At 41.0% G+C, this 22,677-nt stretch overlaps 1 protein-coding gene across 1 annotated transcript in view; it reads right to left on the reverse strand.

Annotated features, from left to right (window-relative positions):
* Window positions 1-22,677, reverse strand: part of VWA3B (von Willebrand factor A domain containing 3B) — a 215,020-nt gene that overhangs the window by 79,323 nt on the left and 113,020 nt on the right. The window contains exons 13-15 of the mRNA XM_082427390.1: window positions 17,615-17,713; window positions 10,652-10,834; window positions 1,484-1,611 (exon numbers count right to left, since the gene is read on the reverse strand). Coding sequence (XP_082283516.1) covers window positions 1,484-1,611; window positions 10,652-10,834; window positions 17,615-17,713 — 410 coding nt within the window. The remainder of the gene's footprint in view (window positions 1-1,483; window positions 1,612-10,651; window positions 10,835-17,614; window positions 17,714-22,677) is intronic.

The following is a 22,677-nucleotide window of genomic DNA, read 5'->3' on the forward strand; positions in this document are numbered from 1 at the left end:
GCTTAAATTCTCCAGATTTAGGAGATGTATCTAAGCTTTCCCAAACAAATTTAAAAAAAAATAATGCTGTAAAATCTCATTATATAAGAGATGCCTGGTATAACATTTATCTTTTTACTGATCCCATGCTCATGCCCTGCCCCCAGCCCATATTAAATGTTTGCTAAGAGGAAGACAATAAATTTCCAAGAAGGAGAAATCCTGATTAATATGTATTTTCAACTTCTTTCCATTTTGCTATCACTCTTTTAAATAAAAAGACATCCTCCTGATGGGGTATTTATATGAAGCTGTAACACTTGAATGTGTGTACAATGTGAAATCATTTAAATAAGATTTGACACATTTTCTGAGTGTTTGTTAGGGTGGTTTTGATCTTTATTTAAGAACTACTAGTTAGAAACATATTAGAGGGAATTCCCTGGCGGGCCAGTGGTTAGGACTCTGCGCCCTCACTGCCAAGGGCCCAGGTTCAATCCCTGGTTGGGGAACTAAGATCCCACAAGCCGTGTGGCACGGCCAAAAAACCCCCAAAACCAACCAACCAACCAACCAACCAAACAAAAAACTCCCCAAAATAAACATATTAGAATATAGGATGGGAAAAGACCTGAGGAATCATCTATCCCAAATCCTACCACCACAGCCATCATTTTAAAGATGAGGAAACTGAGACCCATAGCAATGGACAATATGGAGATCCACCAAGGTCACACAGAGTGAAGTCTGGACCTTGGCCTCCTGACCCTGAGTCAGATCTCCTTCATGAGACAGCACTCCCGCTCTGCTCCGTCACTGCTTGGGTTGGTGGGGGGTACTGTCCACACTGGGTAGAGATGAGACATCCTTAGGGCCCGTGCAAGGGTTTCAGAATCTACATATAAGGACGACTATGTGGCCTCTCTAAGCCAATCATTATTATTCTTTTTTAATATATTTAAAAATTTATTTATTTATTTATTTATTTTTATTTTTGGCTGCGTTGGGTCTTCGTTGCTGTGACTGGGCTTTCTCTAGTTGCGGTGAGCGGGGGCTACTCTTCATTGCGGTGCGCGGGCTTCTCATTGCGGTGGCTTCTCTTGTTGCGGAGCACGGGCTCTAGGCGTGTGGGCTTCAGTAGTTGTGGCACACGGGCTCAGTAGTTGTGGCTCATGGGCTCTAGAGCGCAGGCTCAGTAGTTGTGGCGCACGGGCTTAGTTACTCCGTGGCATGTGGGATCTTCTCAGACCAGTGCTCGAACCCGTGTCTCCTGCATTGGCAGGCGGATTCTTAACCACTGCACCACCAGGAAAGTCTGCCAATCTTTATTAATTTACTAGATTATGAGTTCCCTTTCCTTAAACAAAAATCCTAACATAATCATACTATGTGATTCTTTAAAAGAAATCTCACAAAGCATTGCAGAAAGAAGTGGCAAAGAGATCCAGCAGAGCATCCTAGAGGACCCCCTGCGATGGGGAAGTGGGAGCTCTGCTGTACTCACTTGTCTCCATCCTTTTCTCCGTTGTACCACCAGTCCATGACCAAGGACTCTGAGTAAAGGTCTTGTACCTTCTCCAGGTCACTGCGTCCCTGCTCCATTTCCTTAATTAAAAGAGTCAGATCTTCATTCTGCCAAAATAAGTTAATGCATTACGAGATTAGAGTTTAGATTTCAAACATTTCTAACAGAAAACGAACTGTATCAGGAAAAGAAGAATCTAAAGAATTTCATGTAGTTCTTATATTATTCCTTTTTTAGACAGCCCAATTGAGGTATAATTCATTTATATTATAATAAACTGAATGTACGTGAAGTGTGCCATTTGAATAGTTTCGACATTCACACCTGTGAAGTCATCACTGCAATGAAGATAATAAACATATCCATTACCCCCGAAAGTCTCCTAGTTTCCCATTGTAAATCCACCTTTCCTTTGCCTCAAAACCTCTTTTCCCCCAACCAACTACTCATCTCCTTTCTGTCACTATATAATATTAGTTTCAATTTTCTGGAATTTTATTTAAATGGACTCATATAGTATATACCCCTTTTTTGGTCTAGCTTGCTTTACTTTTATATTATTTTGAGATTCACCCATGATGTAGCATGAATCAGTAGTACATTCATTTTTATGGCTGAGTAGTATTCTATTGCATACTGAATTCAAAATTTAGTCACCTGTGGATGGACATTTGAGTTTCCAAGTTTGGGCTATTATAAATACTAAAGCTGTGAACATTTGTGCACAAGTCTTTGTATGGACATCTGCTTCCATTTCTCTTGGGTAAATAAATAAGAATGGAATGGTTGGATCATATGGTTGGTGATGTTGAACTTTTAAAGAAACTATCAAACTTTTCCAGAATGGTTGTACTAGTTTACATTCCCTCCAGTAATGAATGAGAGTTCTAGTTCCTCCATATAATTGCAAACACTTGATGAGGTCAGTTGTCTTAATTTTTGCCATTCTAATAGCTGTGTAGTGGTATCTCATCATGGTTAATGTGTATTTACCTAATGACGGATAATGTTAACCATCTTTTCATGATCTTGTTTGCCATGCATATATCTTCTTTGATGAAGTGTCTGCCCAAATCTTTTGCTCATTTTTTGTTTCTTTGAGTTTTGAGAGATCTTTATATGTTCTGGATACTAGTCCTTTATTAGATATACAATTTGAAAACATTTTCTCCCAGTCTACAACTTGTCTTTTCGTTATCTTAGCATTGTTTTTTAAAGAGAAGCTTTTAATTTTGATCAAATCAAATTTATCAGTTTGTTCTTACATAGACTATGCTTTTGATATCCTATTAAAATTTCTTTGGGGGTTAACACAGTGTCTCAAAGGGTTTTTCATATGTTCTCCTCTAGTTGGAAAAAGACCTAGATTTTACATTTGGATCCATGTATCATTTGGATCCATGTATCATATTAATTTTTGAATATGGCATGATGTATGGAGGAAATTGTGTTTATTTTGTCCAATTGTTCCAACACCATTTTTGAGGGGGAAAAAAAACTATATCCTTTTTCCACTGAATTGCCTTTGCATCTTTGTTGAAAATCAGTTGTCTACATATGTGTCAGTCTATTTCTGGTTTTGCTATTCTGTTCTGCTGATCTATATATCTATCTTTACACTAATACCACCCTGTCTTGATAACTATAGCTTTATATGTCTTGAGATCAGGTAGTATTAGTCCTCCAACTTTGATTTTCTTTTTCAAAGTTTCCATGGAATTAGTTTGTCAATTTTTAATTTAAAAAGCCTGCTGAGATTTTGATTGGGATTGTGATGAATCTAAAGATCAATTGAGAGAGAACGCACTTATTAACATTGTGATGTCTTCTGACCCGTAAACAAGATACATCCCTCAGCAATGTTTTGTAGTTTTCAGTATACAGGCCCTTTCACATATTTTGACAAATTTGTCCCTACATGTTTCGTATTTTTGATGCTATTGTAAATGATAATTTCTATTTCAATTTTTATTGTTCTTTGCTAATATGTAGAAACAAAATTCATTTTTGTATGTTGACCTTGTATCCTACAATCTTGCTAAATTCAATGATTAGTTCCAGTAGCATTTTTGTATATTCCATTGGATTTTCTACATACATAACCATGCTGAATGAAAATAAAGACTGTTTTACTTCATTCTTTCCATTCTGGATGGTTTTCCTGTCCTCTGGTTTATTGGGCTAACTAGAATTTCCATTACACTGTTGAATAGGAGTGGTGAAAGCAGACAACCTTGTCATTTTACTGATATGAGGGGGAAACCGTACCATCTTTTACTATTAGAGTATGGTGTTAGCTGTAGGTTTTTCCTAAGTGCCATTTATCAGAATGAGGAAGTCTGTTTTGTTCATATTTTGCTGAGAGCTTTCATTAGAAAAGTGTGTTGGATTTTGTCAAAACTTTTTCTGCATAAATTGAGATGACTGTAAAGTTTTTAATAAAGTATGTTAATTTGGTGAATTGTATATCAATTTTCAAATGTTAAACAAAACTTGCATTTCTGGGATAAACCCAACTTGGTCATTATGCATTCGACTTCTGTATGCATAAGTAATATTAGCCAATAAGTTTCTTGTCTGATTGTATTTGTGAGGGTTTGGTATCAGGTTAATGCTTGCCTCATATGAAAGTATTCCCTCCTTTCATTTTCCTAGAAGATTTTGTGTAGAACTGATATTATTTTCTCCTTTAAATGTTTGATGTAAATCAGCAGTGAAGCAATCTGGGCCTGGAGGCTTCTATGCATAAAGGTTTTTTAACTACAAATTCAATTTCTTAAATAGATGTAAGGCTGTTCAGGTTATCTATTTCTTCTTGAGAGAGTTTTGGTAATTTGTGTCTATTGAGCAGTTTATCACTAGATGTTGAATTTATTATTATTTTTTGCTTTACCAGTAAATTGTCTTTTTAAAATTAAATAACTGTAGATTTCATGCAGCTGTAATAAATAATACAGAGAGATCCCATGTACTCTTCACCCAGTTTCTCCCAAGGGAACGGCAGACACTACCAGTGTCTTTTCATCCTGTTAACAGGGCCTTCTGGAAAGCAAAAGGTTTTATTTTTGATGAGGTCCAATTTATCAATCTTTTCTTTTATGGATCATGCTTTCGGTCTCGAGACTAAAAATTCTTTGCCTAGCACAAGGTCCTTGAGATTTTCTTCCATATTTCTTTCCAGAAGTTTTATAGTTTTATGTTTTACATTTAAGTCCATAATCCATTTTGAGTTAATATTTGCATTAAGGGTGAGGTTTAGGTTGAGGTTCACTATTTTGTCTACAAATATCCAATTGCTCCAACCATTTTTTGAAAAGGCTCCCCTTCCCCCATTGAATTGCTTTTGTACCTTTGTCAAAAATCAGTTTGGCATACTGTGTGGGTATACTTCTGGGTTCTATACTCTATCCATTGGTCTAGGTGTCTGTTTCTCCACCAAAGCCATACTGCCTTAATTAACACAGCTACACTGTAAGACTTAATACTGCAATTATTTCTCCCACTTTATTCTTCTTTTTCAAGATTTGTAGGGTTTTCTAGGGCCTGTGACTTGCCATATAGATTTTAGAATAAGCTTGACCATGTCTGTAAAAAACCTTTCTGGGATTTTGACAGGAATTGAATTAAATCTATAAATCAAATAGATCTCTAATATGTTCAATCATCCAATCCATGAACAAGGTATACGCCTGCCATTTATTTAGGTTTTCTTTGATTTCTTTCTTCAGTCTTTTGTAATTTTCAGCATAAAAATCCTGTACATATTTTTAAAATATATATCTAAGTATTTCATATTCTTTGGAGCAATTGTAAATAATATTGAATATTTAATTTTGACTTCTCAAAATGTGACTGAATTTTGTGTGCTGATCTTGTAACCAGTGGCCTTGCTGAACTCACTTAATAGTTCTAGAAGTTTTGTTTTGTTTTTTAGCTCCTTGGGGTTTTATGTGTAGACAATATGTTACGAGCAAATAGGGACAGGTCTATTTCTCCCTTTCCGATCTGTATGCCTTTTGTTTATTCTCTTGCCTTGTTGTCATGGGTAGAGCTTCCAGTAGTATGTTAAATATGAGTGGTGAGAGGGGATGCCTTTGCCACTTTCTTGATCTTAGGAGGAAATTATTCAATCTTTCACTATTAAGTATGATTTTACTCGTAGGTATTAAGTTGATGTAAGTTGAGGAAGATCCCCTCTATTTTGCTGTGAGCTTTTTATCATTAAAGGGTGTTGCATTTGGTCAAGGATATTTGTGCACAATAATATGACCATATGATTTCTCTTCTTTAGCCAGTTAATATGCTGGATTACATTGATTGATTTTCTAATGTCAAACCAGCCTTGCATATCTGAATAAAATCCCCCTTGGTCATAATGTATAATTCTTTTATACACTGCTGGATTCAGGTTACTAATATATTATTGAGGATTTTTGCATCGTTGTTCATTGGTATATTGGTCTGTGGATTTTTTTTTTTTTTTTTTTTAATACTGTCTTCTGGTTTTGGTGTCAAGGCAATACTGGTCTCATAAAGAGAATTAGGAAGTGATCTCTCCTATTTCTTGAAATAAATTGGTTTAATTATTTTTTAACTGTTTGGTAAAATTCTCCATGGAGCCATCTGAGCCTTGGTATTTCTTTTTCAGAAGTTTTAAAATTATAAATTCAGTTTATGATTTTAGTGTTATTCACATTGTCCATTTTATCTTGGTTGAGTTTTGGTAGTTGGTGGATTTTGTGGAAGCGGTCCATTTTTTTTCTAAGTTGTCAAATTTATGAATGCAAAGTTGTTTGTTGTATTCCTTTTATTATCTTTTAATGACTGTGAGATCTACTGTGATGTCCCTTATTTCATTCCTGATATTAGTGCTTTGTGTCTGCTCTCTTCGTCAGCCTTCTGAGAGGTTTTATCGAATTCTTGAGAGAATTTTTTTTCAAAGGAACAGCTTTTTGTCTCATTGATTTTCTCTACTGTTTTACTATTTTCAATTTCACTGATTTTTATGCTCTTATCTTCATTGTTTCCTTCCTTCTGATTGCTTTGGGTTTATTTTGCTCTTCTTGTTCTAGTTTCTTGGGGTGAGAATGCAGATTGTTGATTCAATACGTTTTCTTGTTTCCAACATAAGCATTTAGTGCTATAAATTTCACTCCCAACACTGTTTTAGCTGCGTTCCACATAGTTTGATGTGCATTTTTGTTTTCATTCAGTTCTAAGCAAATTGAGAACTTCTCTTTGACCCATTGATAAAGGGTTTTCCTGGAGTGGACCATGTGCTTGGGCTGGGTCCCTCCTGCCTATTTTTCCCTCCCACTCTGGCGTCTCTGAACAGAGGTGGAGTCTCAGGACCATGGGGATAAAGAGGCTTCCCAGAGGGGGCCACTTATGGCTGTGTCCCTTTGGCTAGTCCTCTCACTTACTCCAGTAAACCTGTTTTTCTGGTACATGTTTTATATATTTGGGAACTTTTATAGCTAAAGTTCATTTTCGTTTGGGCATACCTGTGTATCTGGTGATTCCTTTTTTTTTTCAGCTGTTTTCATCAAGGCAAACTATCACAGTGGCCAGAGTCAGGAGTTCAGCTCTCTTTTCGTGGGACAGTTATCTCCACTTTGTTCACAGTCAGAGCTCCTAAGGGTAGGGGTTAACAGAGCACTGAGTAGCCCCACATAGCACACCTCCTTCGGCCTTGTTGATGCTGGGTAGAGGTAGAGGCTCAGCTCTCCACTGGGGGAGGACCACTGTGGGGTTAGTCCTATTTCACACTACCTCATCTATCTTATGCTGGTGGGTGTTGTGGAGGCAGCTTCCCACCAAGTCTCACTGACACAAGGGATGGGGGAAAGTGGAGTGTCACCTATCCCCAGCCCACACTTACTTTTTCATTTTCATTGATGCTGGGTGTTTGTGGAAGCTTAGCTCCTTGCTGATCCCACTGCCATGAAGGTTGTGGTGAGGAATAGAAGTGACACCCCTGACCTCACAGTGCCTTGTTAAGTCTCAGTGCTGCCTGGGGGGACAGTGGTTCAGCTTGCCACTGGACGCCTTGGACAATACCCTGCTTGGGGAATGAGGGCACTGCTTACTTCTGCTGGAGTCGGGCGGGATGGATGATTGAGAGCTTCCCTCTCAATCCTCTGATTCTACCCTAGCGCAGGATTTGCAGCACACCTGCTTCTGCCTGGTGGGGTCTGGAGAATCATCTTTCCATCCAGCCCCACTCACACTACCCCAGCAGAGAAGCATTGCCACTGGCTTCCACCATGTCGGGGCTGGAATGTTAGCTCTCTGGGCAGATATACTGATACCACCTGACAGAGATATCAGAGCACCATCACTTCCTTCCACGGAGCAGGTGGGTGGTATGGAAGATCATCTCCCTGTTCAGCTCCACTGAAATCCTGGGGAAGGGGATGTAGTCCTCCCATTGGTGTATGGCTGGAGTAGGGCAGGTATTACCAAAAAGGTCTTTGGCTAAGCTAGGGGAAATAGGCTGTTCTTGGGTCATTTTTGGGTCTGTGCCTGTTAGGGATTCCAGGTTGGAGGCTTTGGCAGTGCCCCATCTGGGGTATATGGAAGACAACAACAAAACCCACAGAACTCATGCCATGTCATTCCTCAAGTTCTGAGGTCCCCAGGCATTCCACCTCCTTCTTTCTACTTTTCAGAGTCTTCCTTTGCTTGTTTGTTGTGTTATGTCCAGGGCTTTTAAGCTGTAAGACAGAGGACCTAGGAGGAATGGGGTTACTCCATTACTGCTGGAACTGGAAATCCCTCCAGTTATTTATAGTTAGATTTGAATAACAAGGAAAAAAAACTTACATATTTACCCATGCAGTTACCATTTCCTTTGTTCTTCATTCCTTAGTGTAGATCTGTATTTCTATCTGGTATGATTTTCCTTCTACCTATAGTACTCTCTTTAACATTTCTTGTACTGCAGGTTTATCGATGACTTATTTCAGTTTTTATATATCTTTATTAACTTTGCTTTTTGAAATATATTCTGTGTATAGATTCTATACTGACAGTTGTTTTTCTTTCAGTACTTTAAAAATGTCACATCACTCTCTTTTCACTTGCATTGTTTCTAATGAGAAATCTGCTGTCATTCTTATCTTTGTTCCTCTGTATATAATTCACCTTCTTTTAAAATTTTCTCTTTGTCACTGTTTTTGAGAAGTTTGATTCTGATGTAACTTGGTGTAGTTTTCTTCATGTTTATTGTGCTTGGGATTCATTGAGTTTCTTGGATCTGTGGATTTACAGTTTTAATCCAACTTGTAAAACTTCTGGTCACTATTGCTTCATATATGTTTAAGCTACTTGAATTTTTCCACAGCTCTCTGATGCCTTGTTTTCTATTTTTCTGGTTTGTTTTTTTGCTTTTAATTCTCTGTCTTTTCTATGTTACATTTTGGATATTTCTATTGCTATCTTGCAGTTTACTAATCTTCTGTTCTGCAATGTCTGGTCTGCTGTTCATCCTATTACATGTATTTTTTTATCTCATACATGGTACTTTTTTATCTCCAGAAGTTTGATTTGTGTCTTACTTGTATCTTCCATTTCTCTCCCTAACTTTTTGAACATATCAAATACAGTTGCAATAACTATTTTCTTGCTCTAATACTAACATCTGAGTCAGTTTTACATGTTTCAATTTTTGTTTGTTTTTTCTCCTCATTATGGACCTGTATTTTCCTGCTTCTTTGCATACCTGGTACTATTTGATTGAATATCAGAAATTGTCGATTTTACTTTGTTGAGTGGTGGATATTTTTGCTTTCCTATAATTATTCTTGGGGTTTGTTCAGGGATGCAGTTAAGTTCCTTGGAAATGGACTGATCCTTTCAGGTCTTGCATTTAAGATTTTCTATACAGAACTTGAGAAGTGTTTGGTTGTTCCCACTGCTAAGGGAAGATCATTCTTTAATGATGCCCATAAGATTATGAGGTTTTCCAGTATAACTGATGGAAGTAGTATTCTCTGCCTTGTGTGAGCTCAGAGTACTGTTCCCTCCAATTCCTTTGGATGATTCATTCCCCAGACTCTGGTAGTTTCCTCACATGTAAGCATTGATCAGTACTCTGGTTTGTCACTCCTCAGAGCAGACAGTAAGACAAAAACCACATTCTCTAGAAGGGCATTCTTTTTTTTTTTTAAAAGGATTTTATATTTATTTATTTATTTATTTGGCTGTGTTGGGTCATCATTGCTGCACGCGGGCTTTCTCTAGTTGTGGCGAGCGGGGGCTACTCTTTTGTTGTGGTAGGCGGGCTTCTCATTACGGTGGCTTCTCTTGTTGCAGAACACGGGCTGTAGGCGTGCAGGCTCAGTAGTTGTGGCTCACGGGCTTCAGAGCACAGGCTCAGTAGCTGTGGTGCACGGGATTAGTTGCTCTGTGGCATAGGGGATCTTCCTGAACCAGGGCTCGAACCCATGTCCCCTGCATTGGCAGGTGGATTCTTAACCATTGTGCCACCAGGGAAGCCCACAGAAGGGCATTCTTGAAGTGCATATCATCAGGCCAAGACTGGAAGACTGAAGCATAGAATTTTATTTACTTTCTCCTATTAGTGCATTAGAATGGATTGCTTTATCAGGTGTCACGTGGTTATACAGCCTGAGAAGTCAGAAGACAACTACCTAACATCTGAATTTTTTGAAAGTTTCCCACAAATGTCTGTAAACAGGCAATGGTTACCAAACTTTATGTATGGACCCCCAGGATGCTTGTTAAAAATACAGATTCCTGAAGTTCGGCAAAATGTTGATAATTGTTAAATTTGACTGATACGTACATGGTCCATATACTCTTCTACTTTTGTGTTTGTTTGAAACTTTCCATAATAAAAACCATAGGAAAAAACCAAAATATATTAAGATTCGTAGGCCTCTATGCCTAGAGCCTGATTTAGTAGCTCTGAAGTAGGACCCAGGAATCTGCATTGTCACAGGTGCCTTAGCTCAGGTGGTCCTTAGACCACATTTTGTAGTACACTCACTGTTAAGTGATTCATTTTCTCAACTTAGTTGTCCTTGTGGTTGCTGTTTTCCCAATTAAAGTCTCATCCATTGGCCTCCAGCCATTAGTGCTGAAATAAGTCAACACTCTGTTCTCAGCCCATTAAGCTCTTACCTGAACAGCCTCTGGAGGACAGGGATCCTTGTAACCAAAACTGTAAGAATGGAACTCTCCTCCAGTCAAAGAAGCAAGCTCTTTCAAAAATCCATTTGCAATCTCATCATTGTAACAGAAGGAGATGGTGTAAACAGGAACTTTCTGAAAACCTTTGGCCTGCTCTATAACCATTTCGGGTGGCTGAAATGATACATTTTGAGGGGAAAAGGGGAGATGGAAAGAGAGAGGAAGAGACAGAAAAAAAAAAAGATATGAAAATCCCTAGTATTTGCTCTAGATAGTGAATTTCTCAAATAGTAATCCTGTATACAGCGGAGAGTGACTTCTTGGAAAGGTGTAAATTCAATTCAATAAACAAAGCAAACACTGCCAGATAGTGAGAGTATGAAGACCAATGACTCAGCTCTTGCCCTCTGAGGGCTCACAGTTTGGTGGGAAAAAATCTGGGAGAAATATTTGACTAACCAAACTACTCAATTTCAGTGCACCTAAGCCACTCAGAGTCCATGCTTTTAAAGTGCTGGGCTATACTTCTGAGCGCTTAAAGTATTAGGGTCATGGGTAATACACCTTGGCTATTGGGATTCTACAGAGTGAGGCCACCAGATCTCCATGTGGCTTCCAAAGCATCTACTCCCAAAGAGTAATTTCTAGACCATTGTCAATGTGTCTCCCACAGAGTGAAAAAAGAGACATTGATTTAGGGTCCTTCCATGTGCTGGGCACTCTGTTGGGGACATAATATCCCAGTTAATCCTCAAAACCATCTTGTGAGAGAGTTTTGGAAAGACGGCTAGTTGCCTACCTCTCCTTTTTTTACTTTCAGAGCCCTGGTTTTCTTTTTATGGTAGCAACATACTTAGTTAAAAACAAACAAACAAACAAACACAACACATACACACATAGAAACTCATCTTCTGACACTTTTTTTGCAGCTAGGTGTGGCCAGGTCTCTCCATTGAGATATAAGCAGAAGTCTCAAGGGAGAGATTTTTTTTGCCAATAAAAAGACAAAGACTTAACAAAAAAAGCTAATATCCTCTCCCTTTTCACCCCTGCCCCCTGGAAAGTGGACACTCTGCCTAGAAGTGGAGCAGCTCTTTTGTGACCATGAGGGTGGACGTCACACACAAAGACAGTGAAGCATAAAGATTAAAGGAAGCCTATTTCTTGGAGACATCCTTGAACAGCTGTATAACCTAGACTACCTTCCGCTGGGCTTCGTAGCCATAGGGATATAAATCTCTCCATTGTTTCAGCCATCATTGTTCCGCTCTTTTGCTTTTTTTCGCAGTCACATGAAACTCTAATTGGCACAGTAGGTATGGATATGGACTCCACTTAAAGATGGAGAAATTGAGGCTCAGAAGGATTAAGTTTCCTAGGGTCATCAACCTCTTAAGTGGTAAGACTAGATTCAAAGAGTTTCTGCCACTAGAAGCAATGCCAGACTATTTGTTTCCGCGCCATTTGCAATAAAGACCGTCTCTTGGTAAGGACTGGCTCTCCGTAAACATTACCCGACTCTCAGGAAAGATGACTGATGAACTGCCCTGCCACCTCTCTACCAGCACCACCACACCCAGCTGAGCACCCTCAGAAGTGCCTCTGATTGTCTTGCTTCCACTGCCTCTGCGTTTCTCAGTCCCTCTTTGATGGACCCAACTTGCTGGCTCCTTCAGCCAGTTCCCACTCTCCACCCCCAGTTCCTATCCTTTGACTGTTAATCCTTCCTATACATTTGCTATGAGCCCTGGGGAGGCAGGGGGATGAGGGAGGCCTCTGGACTCACCACTGGGAGCTGGCCAGTTGAGTGGTCCCCCAGACACTGGTCTCATTCCAGCCACCACTTACACACGGCTTCAGTCTCTGTATGTGACCAGCCTTGAGCCTGTCCCTGCCCATAAGCCCACCCACACCTCTCCTCCTCTCTTCTCTCCCCTCCCCTTTGCCCATCGGCTGGTTCCTAACCAAACAGCGACCTAACCTAGCTGAGGGCTGATCCCATCCCTCTTGTCAACTTCAAGGACAGAGCAAAGCCCTCTCTGCTGCCTGCTCTTCCTTCAACCTAGCTTCCATTTTGAGGACTTACCATGTGCTGGGCACTAAGGGCTCTGCTTGTGCTCTCTCCCTGCATCCCCCCTACAACTCACCAGGGAAGGTACTATCATTATCCTCATTTCTTACAGGACTCCTTCCCACTGCCCCTCAGCCCCATATACCAGGCTGGAGATGCTAGACCTAAATTCTGTTAATTTGATAGATAGGGTTTTAGCTAGAAATTAGTCCTATATTGACTTACAGCTGAGATATTTGGGAAGGGAAAGAAACTAATGTTGATTTAGTGCCAACAGTGTGGGTGCCAGGGACTGTGGGTAGCATTTTCATCTTTCATACGCTACCTGACATTATTTCATATAGTCATTTGCTCATTGCCTATCTCGCCATAAAACAGAAGCTTCACTGAAGGCAGGTATGTTGTCTATCTTGCTCCCCACTGTATCCCAGACTGATAGCAGTACCTGGCACATAAAAGGTGCTCAGTAAATATCTGTGGAATGCCAAAACAAAAACAAAAACAACTCCCTCCCCAAAAAAAACCCCAGTGTTTAGGGACTTCCCTGGTGGTCCAGTGGTTAAGACTCTGTGCTTCCACTGCAGGGGGCACAGGTTCGATCCCTGGTGGGGGAAATAAGATTCCACATGCCGGGTGGCAAAAAAAAAAAAAAAAAAAAATATATATATATATATATATATATGTATGAATGTATAATCTCCACGTAATGCATTCACGAGAATATCACCTCATTCACTCATAGCAACCCTGTGAGGAGGGAGCATTATCTCTAAGTCACGGATGAGGAAATTCACATCGGGGGCACTTGCCCAAGGTCATTCAGATGGGCAGTGCTGGGGATGAGTTCTAACCCAGGTCTCTGGCTCTAAAGCTGTTTATTTCCATCAGTCCTGACAGCTCAAGAGAGCACGAGCATGAGAAAGTCTCTTACGTGTGCCGCTGTGAGCCCCCCACCAGCACACAGCCCCAGGTAGTGTTTGCTAAACTGGCACGAGGTTCTAGTGCCCAGCGTGGTGGTGGAGAGTTGGGCAGAAGGCGGGGCTGCACCTTGATTGCAGAAGGAGCTCCATCCCTGCAACGGAAGAGAGCCACGCCTGTCCTCCTGCCCCAACCCTGCAGCCCCCAAGGATCATTTTCGCTGGTGGGTGTCCTCACAGCTTAAAAGAAGACTCAGTATGTTGAAGTAAGCCTTTCACCACCACAGCCTGAGTCACCCTGACTCTTCCCAGCCACTTACTATAGTAGCTCAGCTTGCGGGGCTGTGGAATGCGGGGGCCACGTCTGTAGGACACCGAGGAAGCCTTTCTCAGACCAGGACTCCTTAGTCTGTTCCCCTCAGAGGTCCCGTCGGTCCCTAAGATGGGGCCAAGCAGCACATCTGAGACACCCTCCCCCAGTGCCCTCATCCTTGAGTCTAAACAGGTGTGCGGCCAGATGTTCCTTTCACCACAAAGGTCAACTTGGGGTGCCAAGAAAGGCAGGGACGGTTCTCCCAACAGCCTGAAGGAGGTTTGTTTGTGCAGAGGGGGTCACCCTGTGCCTTCCCCTGCCCCCATCCCTCACATACCCTACGTGGGGCTTTACTATCCATCCGTTTTTGTTTAGAACGGTGCAGATACCTTCCTCACGTCCATTCTTGCCAGGGTGAGTCCCTAACTTCAAAGAAGTCCCAAAATAACCACAGCCAAAGGTGTGCTGGGCTGCTCCTGACAGAGGCCCTGCAGTGTCCATCTGCACCTACAGATGCCCACCAAAGGACACCTAGCAATCCCAGGTTCATGAAGAACCCTTTGAACTTGATTAATTAAAAGACTTGTCTTCTATATAATTCTGCCCTGGACACTTAATAAACAAGCAGCACGCTGATGTTCACGGAATTGAATCCTAAACACCATCTCTGTGTGTTCTTCCAAGTAGAAAATTCTGCGGAGTACCGGGAATAGTGACATTGGTCTTACATATTCAGGTCCTACAAAGTCAGTGAAAATTCAAAAACAAATCGAGATTGAGTGGTACATCTTAATGTCCTCTACATAGAACATGAATATCAAATATCCATTTGCTTTTTTGAGAGTCTGAGGAATAATGCAAAATAAGTAGATTGCTTGTGGGGAAAAGGCAGATACAAATATGAAATGCCTGAATAAGAGTTTATAAATCACTTTTTCAGTAACTTGCATATTTCTGATTCCAAGTCATTCATTTCCCTACTGCCTCATCGTTAAGTGGACCACAGACCCCCTGGGAATTTGGGGGCAAGCTACTGATCTTCTCCCCAGAGAAATGTATGAGTGCATTTTTTATATAATTTTGGGAGATTCCAGACCCTCGTAAGTCTATGATGGACTGTAGACCAAGAATCCTTCTCAACACACTGCTGGTACTTGGTAAATCTTCTTCAAGGGCTATTTGGCAGTATCTATCAAAACATATACCTTTTAACTGAGTTCACTTCTCAGAATTTATGCTACAGGTATACATGTGCAAAATGATATATGTGCACAGTTACTTCTGCAACCTTGTATATAACAGGAAGATAGAAATAACCTAAACATTCATCACCGGGGGACATGACTAAGTAGCTGTGTGATGGAATAGTAGGCAGCTATAGAAAAAATGAGGAAGCTCTTTATGAAATGATATTAAGCAATCTCCGAGGTATATTGTTTTATTAATACAGTTGCAGAATTGTGTGTGTAATATGCTATCATTTATGTATTTTAAAAGGAAATATACATAAACAAATATCTGTCTGCATAGCAAACTATCTCTCAAAGAAGATGCAAGAAACTGGTAATATACATATCACCTGCCTCCTAGCTGGTGAAAGGAGGTGGGAGGGAGGATTTTCTCTACATTCTATCCTTTTGTACCCTTGTCATTTGTACCATGTGAATGTACTACTATTCAAAAATTAAATCAAGTCAATTTTTAAGGTAGTTTTATTAAATCTATGTCATTTAATATGATGCACTCATTGAGAATGATGTTTCTGAAGAATTTCTCATGACTTGGAAAAACTGCATATATTAGATGAGAAAGAACAGAAAATTGAATTATGAACAATTTACATCTTATTCTTCCTTATGATTATATGCTTACTTATATTTTCTAAATTACAATAAAATCAGTTAGGGTTTCTTAACAAGAAAAAGATCCCCTGTCCAGATGACTTGCAAGTCAGAACCTGCAGCCTACTTCTTCCCCCAAATGCCAGCCCCATCCTTCTAGGGGCTTTTGGACAGCCGTGAACTCCAGGAGCTCAAACTCAGCTTCCTCCACCAGAAACCCCCAGATCTTTTCCTTCTTTAGATTTCAATCAGTTAATAACAATTACTAGAAACCAGAAATCAGTCATCTTGACCCCTTTCTCCCTTGTTCCTCACCCAGCCCCCCACCCCCTGCCCCCAAACTGGCCACCAAGTCCTTTGATGCTACTTCCATGATCTCATCTCTGAAGGGTCCCCTCCTCCGCATTTCTGCTACTCCTCCCTGAGGTGGGACCTCACCAGCCCAAGATCTAGTCTTTCTCTGGCTCTCCCATCCACCTGTGCATTAGAGGCATATCTCTAACGCACAGGTGGATGGGACCATCTGCTCCTCTGAGAGTCCCTACTGAGGTAAAGCCCATCCTTTCTGTGTGACATTCAAGGACCTTCACAGTCTCCCCCAACCAAACCTCCGAGACTCGGCCCTGACACTTTTCCATTCATTGCTCTCGGGTTGTTCCCCCGAGCAGCCCACATATTTTCACACTTCTGTTCCTTCTGCCCAGGATACCAGTAATCTTCCCTGTTTAGGAAATTTCTTCTCCTCCTTCCAGACACAGCTGAAATGCGCCCTCCTCGGTGGAAACTTGCCTGGCCTTCTCTCCATTGTGTACAGCAGAATTCATCACTCTGCTCCCGTACAGCCCGTAGCACAGGCAACTCCACTCCCTATATCTTATCAGAATTAACTGTATATGCTAGCACATGCTTCAACGTGTAAGCTCCCCTAGGGCGGGATATTATTCATCTCCATAGCCTCAAACATGTAGCCGCCACACAAGGAGCATACACAGGGCACAATAAATTGCCTCTGAATAGAGAGTGTAGTGAAGTTGATAGGAAAATCATTCCAAATAAAATTTCACTTTATACAACTTCTCGGCCATAAATCTAACACTGTAGTAAAATCCAGTTGCTTTAGTATTTAAGCCCTGGATATTTGCCTAGCAGTCTTCACATGCAGACACTTCACAATGAAGGAAACAAGTTGATACTAATTCACTTTAGCGGTTAATTTACATTGTACTGGCCTGCACATCCGTATATTTATTTAATGCCCAGAGCATTAGTCTTTCATTCACAAAGCTCAAAAGAAGATGAACAGACGCCGCTAAAACTTTTCAAATATTTTCCAGTCAGGCTAAACAAAACAAAGAACATTTCACCAGAAAGGCATGCTTTTGTTTAAATGATTACTAAGTTAAAATTAGGGATAAAACCAAGGACACTGTGCAGTGACATGTTTTAGATTCAGCGTCCCCAAAGGAAAAAAATCAAAAAGAATCTCCTCACTCTTAGTTTATAATAAAATATAAACCAGTCTTCCATGGAAGGCAGACATCTCCTTTCATGGGGTTGGTCTCCAGGTCTACGGGTGTGCATCAAATTAACCAAACAACACTCACTGTCACTTAACTTCTCCTCACTGTTGTAGTAGACAAAGGAATTTCTCAGTGTGTGTGTGTTTTTTTACCTCAGTTCTGCGTCCCTAAGCCAGGCAAGTATCTCTCAACAGCTTTTTAGTGGCAGTGGTAAAGGTCCCCCAAACCCACTCTCAGCATTCACTTTCAGGGAATTAGTGAGTCCCTCTTTGTTCCCAACTTTGATAAGTACCTGGTCAGGTCTCCCATCTGTCAAAAGGTAGATTACTTGTGTTTCTTTATCAGCAAAAGCAATTTGCAGGGCACTCAAGGTGTTTGTGGAACTTCCAATCTACAGAAAAGAGAGAGAGAGACATACCAAGTACATATTTGAATCTCAAAAAAGATCTCACAAACAAGTGTTATTTATTCTCTGCTTCCAAAAAGAAAAGTACTTATGAAATAAAAGATACATTTAAATTAGATTGAGATAATAATTTAAGCCCAGGAATTCCAAGAAGACAAATCCCTGGATATGTCATAAAAGCATCTATGCAGACAGTCCAAGGATAGCTAGAAGCCAGGACGGTGGATTTCCTGTCCTGATGACAGAGCTCTTAATTCAATTTTATCTTTGTGTGTTTCTGTGGCAGGCACTAACTCAGTTACTGTTCATTCAGCTGTCGAAACGGCTTAAACATGCAGCCTGAATACACCCGGGCGGGGACCATGTTAGCTTCCAACCAGGATTGATTCATGACACCCAATATTCAGCAAACATGAGTGTGGTGTCATGAGCAATCCGGAGGTACAGGAAACTGTAAAGTTGTAAAACTCCTGCAGTTTCTGCCCAGGGAGGTACAGAACTCGCAAAGGTGTCACTCCAAAACTCAGAATGAAAAAAAGCCAGACAAACAGCAAGTACATGACTTTTGTTATGCCCATGAGAGGGCTCAGGTCACAGGGCAACCAACTGGCCCCAAATCTGGGGAGGGATGGGCCCCTGGAGAGTCAGGCAAGAGGCCAGCCCTGGCTTTCTGGGACAGGATGCAGCCAGACACTAGGAGAAGAGTTGGGCTGGGGTGACTGGTGAATCAGCGGAGGCTGCCAGGTGTATGTTGGCGAGAGGCCACAGATATGGGGGCATCGGCGCTCTCTAGAAGCCTGTTTCGCCACAAACCCCACAGGGGGCTCACAGAATAGATTGGGAGAGTCTAGAGAAAGTCTCCTTCACGGTGCAGAACTGGGGGAGAGAGACACAGGAATCTGCATAGAGACCCTCTCCCCACTCTCCCCGGCAGAACAAAAGCCTTAATCTGTGTGTGTATATGGGGTTGGTGGGGGGGAGTGGGGGGCAACAATGAACACGCTCACACTAGGGCGCTGGTCAAAACCCAGGAAGGCTGGGGGAAGGAAAGAGGAAACAACAAACTCCCTACACCTGCGGAAGGAGCAGTGCCACATGCTGGGCTCAGAGATACCGAGAAGGCCACACCCCTGAGACTCCTGGACACCATGCCTGATTAAGACTGAGGCTTATTCAGAGAACACCCACCCCCATCACTCCCCTAGAAACATCAGCTAACAAATAGCTTTCAAGAGAAACGCTCTCTTTGAGGCCCAGGGTGAAGGGAAAAACCAAAAGCCGAGGATGAAGCAGACAACCTTCTGGCACGTCATCCCCTACCCTAACACAAAGTATCGCTACAAGAATTTGAGGGATATGGTGCAAACAAACCTCAGACCCAGCCCAACTCCTAATTAGAGTAATTTTAACCCACCCCACAAAGAAAGGCATGCTCATTTCCAGGCATTAAAAATATTTATCTCAGTCTCTATATACTACACATGATGTCCAGCTTTTAACAAAAAATAAGCATATAAATAGAAGAGTAAACAACATACTACCGAGAGACAAAAGTACTCATCAGAAACAAACACAGATATGACACAGATGCTGAAACCATCTGACAGAAAATTTAAAATAACTGTGATTCATACATTTAAAACCTCTAATGGCAAAGGTGAACATTCAAGACCAGGTGGGTAATTTCAGCAGAGATGGAACCTTAAGAAATAATAGAATAAAAATGCTAAAAATAAAAAACTCAGTAGGATGGTGAAGAAGTCTTTCAAAGAGTTCAGAGTACAGTTGTTCCTTGGTATCCACAGGGGTTGGTCCAGGACCCTCTCCCCTTGACAGATACCAAAATCTGCAGATGCTCAAGTCCCTTATATAAAATGGCATAGTATTTGCATATAACCTATGCACATCCTCACATATACTTTATTTATTTTTTAAATAAATTTATTTATTTATTTTTGGCTGCATTGGGTCTTCGTTGCTGCACGCGAGCTTTCTCTAGTTGCGGCGAGCGGGGACTACTCTTCGTTTTGGTGTGTGGGCTTCTCATTGCGGTGGCTTCTCTTGCTGCGGAGCACAGGCTCTAGGCACGCAGGCTCAGGACTTGTGGCGCACGGGCTTAGTTGCTTCACGGCATGTGGGATCTTTCCGGACCAGGGCTCGAACCCATGTCCCTTGCATTGGCAGGCGGATTCTTAACCACTGCGCCACCAGGGAAGTCCCATCCTCCCATATACTTTAAATCTTCTCTAGGTTATGTATAATACCTAATACAGTTCAAATGCTATGTAAATAGTTGTCAGCGTGCAGCAAATTCAAGTTTTGGTTTTTGGAACTTTCTGGAATTAAAAAAAAAATTTCCATCTGGGGTTGGCTGAATCCATGAATGAGGACCCTATAGATACAGAGGAATGACTGTAGGTTCAAAACAGCCAAGGAAAGAACTAGTGAACGTGAAGATAGAGGAATAGGAATTACCCAAATTAAAATACAAAGAGAGGGCTTCCCTGGTGGCGCAGTGGTTGAGAATCTGCCTGCCAATGCAGGGGACACGGATTAGAGCCCTGGTCTGGGAAGATCCCACATGCCGCGGAGCAACTGGGCCTGTGAGCCACGAGTACTGAGTCTGCGTGTCTGGAGCCTGTGCTCCGCAACAAGAGAGGCCACAACAGTGAGAGGCCCACGCACAGCAATGAGGAGTGGCCCCCGCTTGCCACAACTAGAGAAAGCCCTCGCGTAGAAACGAAGACCCAACACAGCCATAAATAAATAAAATAAATAAATTTTAAAAAAATACAAAGAGAAAAAAGAGCAAATCAAAACAGAAAAGAGCATCAGAGAGCTGTGGAACAGTATCAAATGGTCTGATATATGCTTAATTGGAAACATAGGAGAAGAGGGAAAACAGGACAGAAGAAATATTTGAAAAAAAAATAATGGCTGAGAATTTTCCAAAAACAATGACAGACATAACCCCATGGACCCAAGAAGGTCAGATAACACCAAGCAGGATAAATAAAATAAATCACCTAACACTTCTGCCAGAGTGGTATACAAGGAAGCCAAGTAGTGAGCTGGGACTTTCATCCCCACCAACTGTACCATGTCCTCCCTGCTCAATGATGTCCACTTCCACCCGGCAGTAACAAGGTGCTCCTCCCCATCAGGTGTCAACAGAATTCGAGTGGGGAACCTGAACTTCAACCTGCACCTGGAAATATGAGGCAGGGCCCACCCATCCCCCTGACAGAGCAGTGTGAGACAGCCAACTAAATAGAAGGCTAGAAGAATATCCAGAGTCTCATAACATAAAACAAAAATGTCTAGGATTCAATTGATAATCAGTCCATCGTACCAAGAAGCAGGAAGCTCTCAACCTGAAATGAAAAAGATAATAGATACCAACAGCAAGAAGACAAATATGTTAGAATTATTTGACAAAAATGTTAGATTAGCCATGAAAAAAATACTTCAGCTAGCAATTACCAACAATCTTGAAACAAATGAAAACTAAAATGCATCAGCAAAGAAAAAGAAGGTCTCATCAGAGAAAAAAAAAGACACGAAGGAGAACCAAATGGAACTTTTAGAACTTAAAAATAACAATAACTAAAATTTTTTAAATTCTCTGACTCAAGGACTGGCTATGCCAGCTGACCACTGCTCTGTGACACCAGCACATGGCAGGCTCAGAACGTCTGAGTGTTGTCCTGAACTTACTGGGTTGATTCCTGGACCAAACCAGTCCAAAGAATAATAGAGGAATCTGGTCTTCTTGAAAATGAATTTTGCACATTCAGCAAGCAAGCAAGGGTTCTTCAATGAAGACTTTTGAAGACAGCAGAATCACACTTTACAAAAAAATGATCTGACATATTTTTAGCCACTTAGATGGCTGATAATATTCATCAGTGATTTTTACACAAAGCAGAACCCACTTATGTTTTTACCCAATGAGATTACATATATAACATCTTGTTATCACAAACTCTAAATTAGTGGGCTCTGAATTAAGATATTTCCTACTGTAAAAGAAGACAACATATGTCCCAAGGAACTTCAATGGATAATCCTGGACATTTAACAAATTGATTATGAATTTAATATTCTTTCCCAGCATAACGTAGCCAGTTAGGACAAAATTTTACAGGCATTAATATTTCTTATAGATTTCCTCCTCCCATTTTTATTTTATTTATTTATTTGGCCATGCTGCACAGCTTGTGGGATCTTAGTTCCCTAACCAGGGATCGAACCTGGGCCTTTGGCAGTGAAAGCGCGACTCCTAACCACTGGACTGCCAGAGAATTCCCCCTCCTTCCATTTTTAAAAAACAAATCCCAGGGGAACTCCAGAACGTCCCAATGACAGTGCAAGTTCTGCTTGGTTAATATTCAGGGAGCGTCACTAACGCCCATGTGCGGCTTCCTGTCAAATCCAGGACTCTAAACTCAGGCACTGAACTATTTTAAAGATACTTGCGATCCATATTGGACTTCTAAGAATAACTCTTGATCTCAGTTTTAGTATATCTTAAATATCTGGAATGCTATGTGGTTCTAGAAAAAGAACTTTTAAAATTAAGTTCAAGACAAGAGAAAATTTGAGGAAAGGCAAATTCTCCCCAGTAGTCTGTGTAAATGCCAAGAGCAGCAGCTTTAAAGTTCTCCAAGTAAAATGCAGGCCTGAAGAAAGTATTTCACCTTCTTATGATATCCTGCTGCCCTATCTCTCTCCTTGCTTTCAGCCCTTACCACTCACACTGTACTGTATGTTTCCACAGGTTCATTACTTTTGAACAAAGTCCACTGTTAAAAACAGCTGTAATATATCATTTGAAGCAAGAATGAAGCGTCAGAAGAAACAAATATGAATGTTTAAGTAAAAAAAAATTATATTTTGAAATTCGTTTTCATAAAAGTGCTGAGACTTGAGCCAAGAGCAGTGCTGTC

The sequence above is a fragment of the Balaenoptera physalus genome (genome assembly GCF_965194825.1).
Source record: "Balaenoptera physalus genome assembly, chromosome: 15".
Classification (NCBI taxonomy): Eukaryota; Metazoa; Chordata; class Mammalia; order Artiodactyla; family Balaenopteridae; genus Balaenoptera; species Balaenoptera physalus.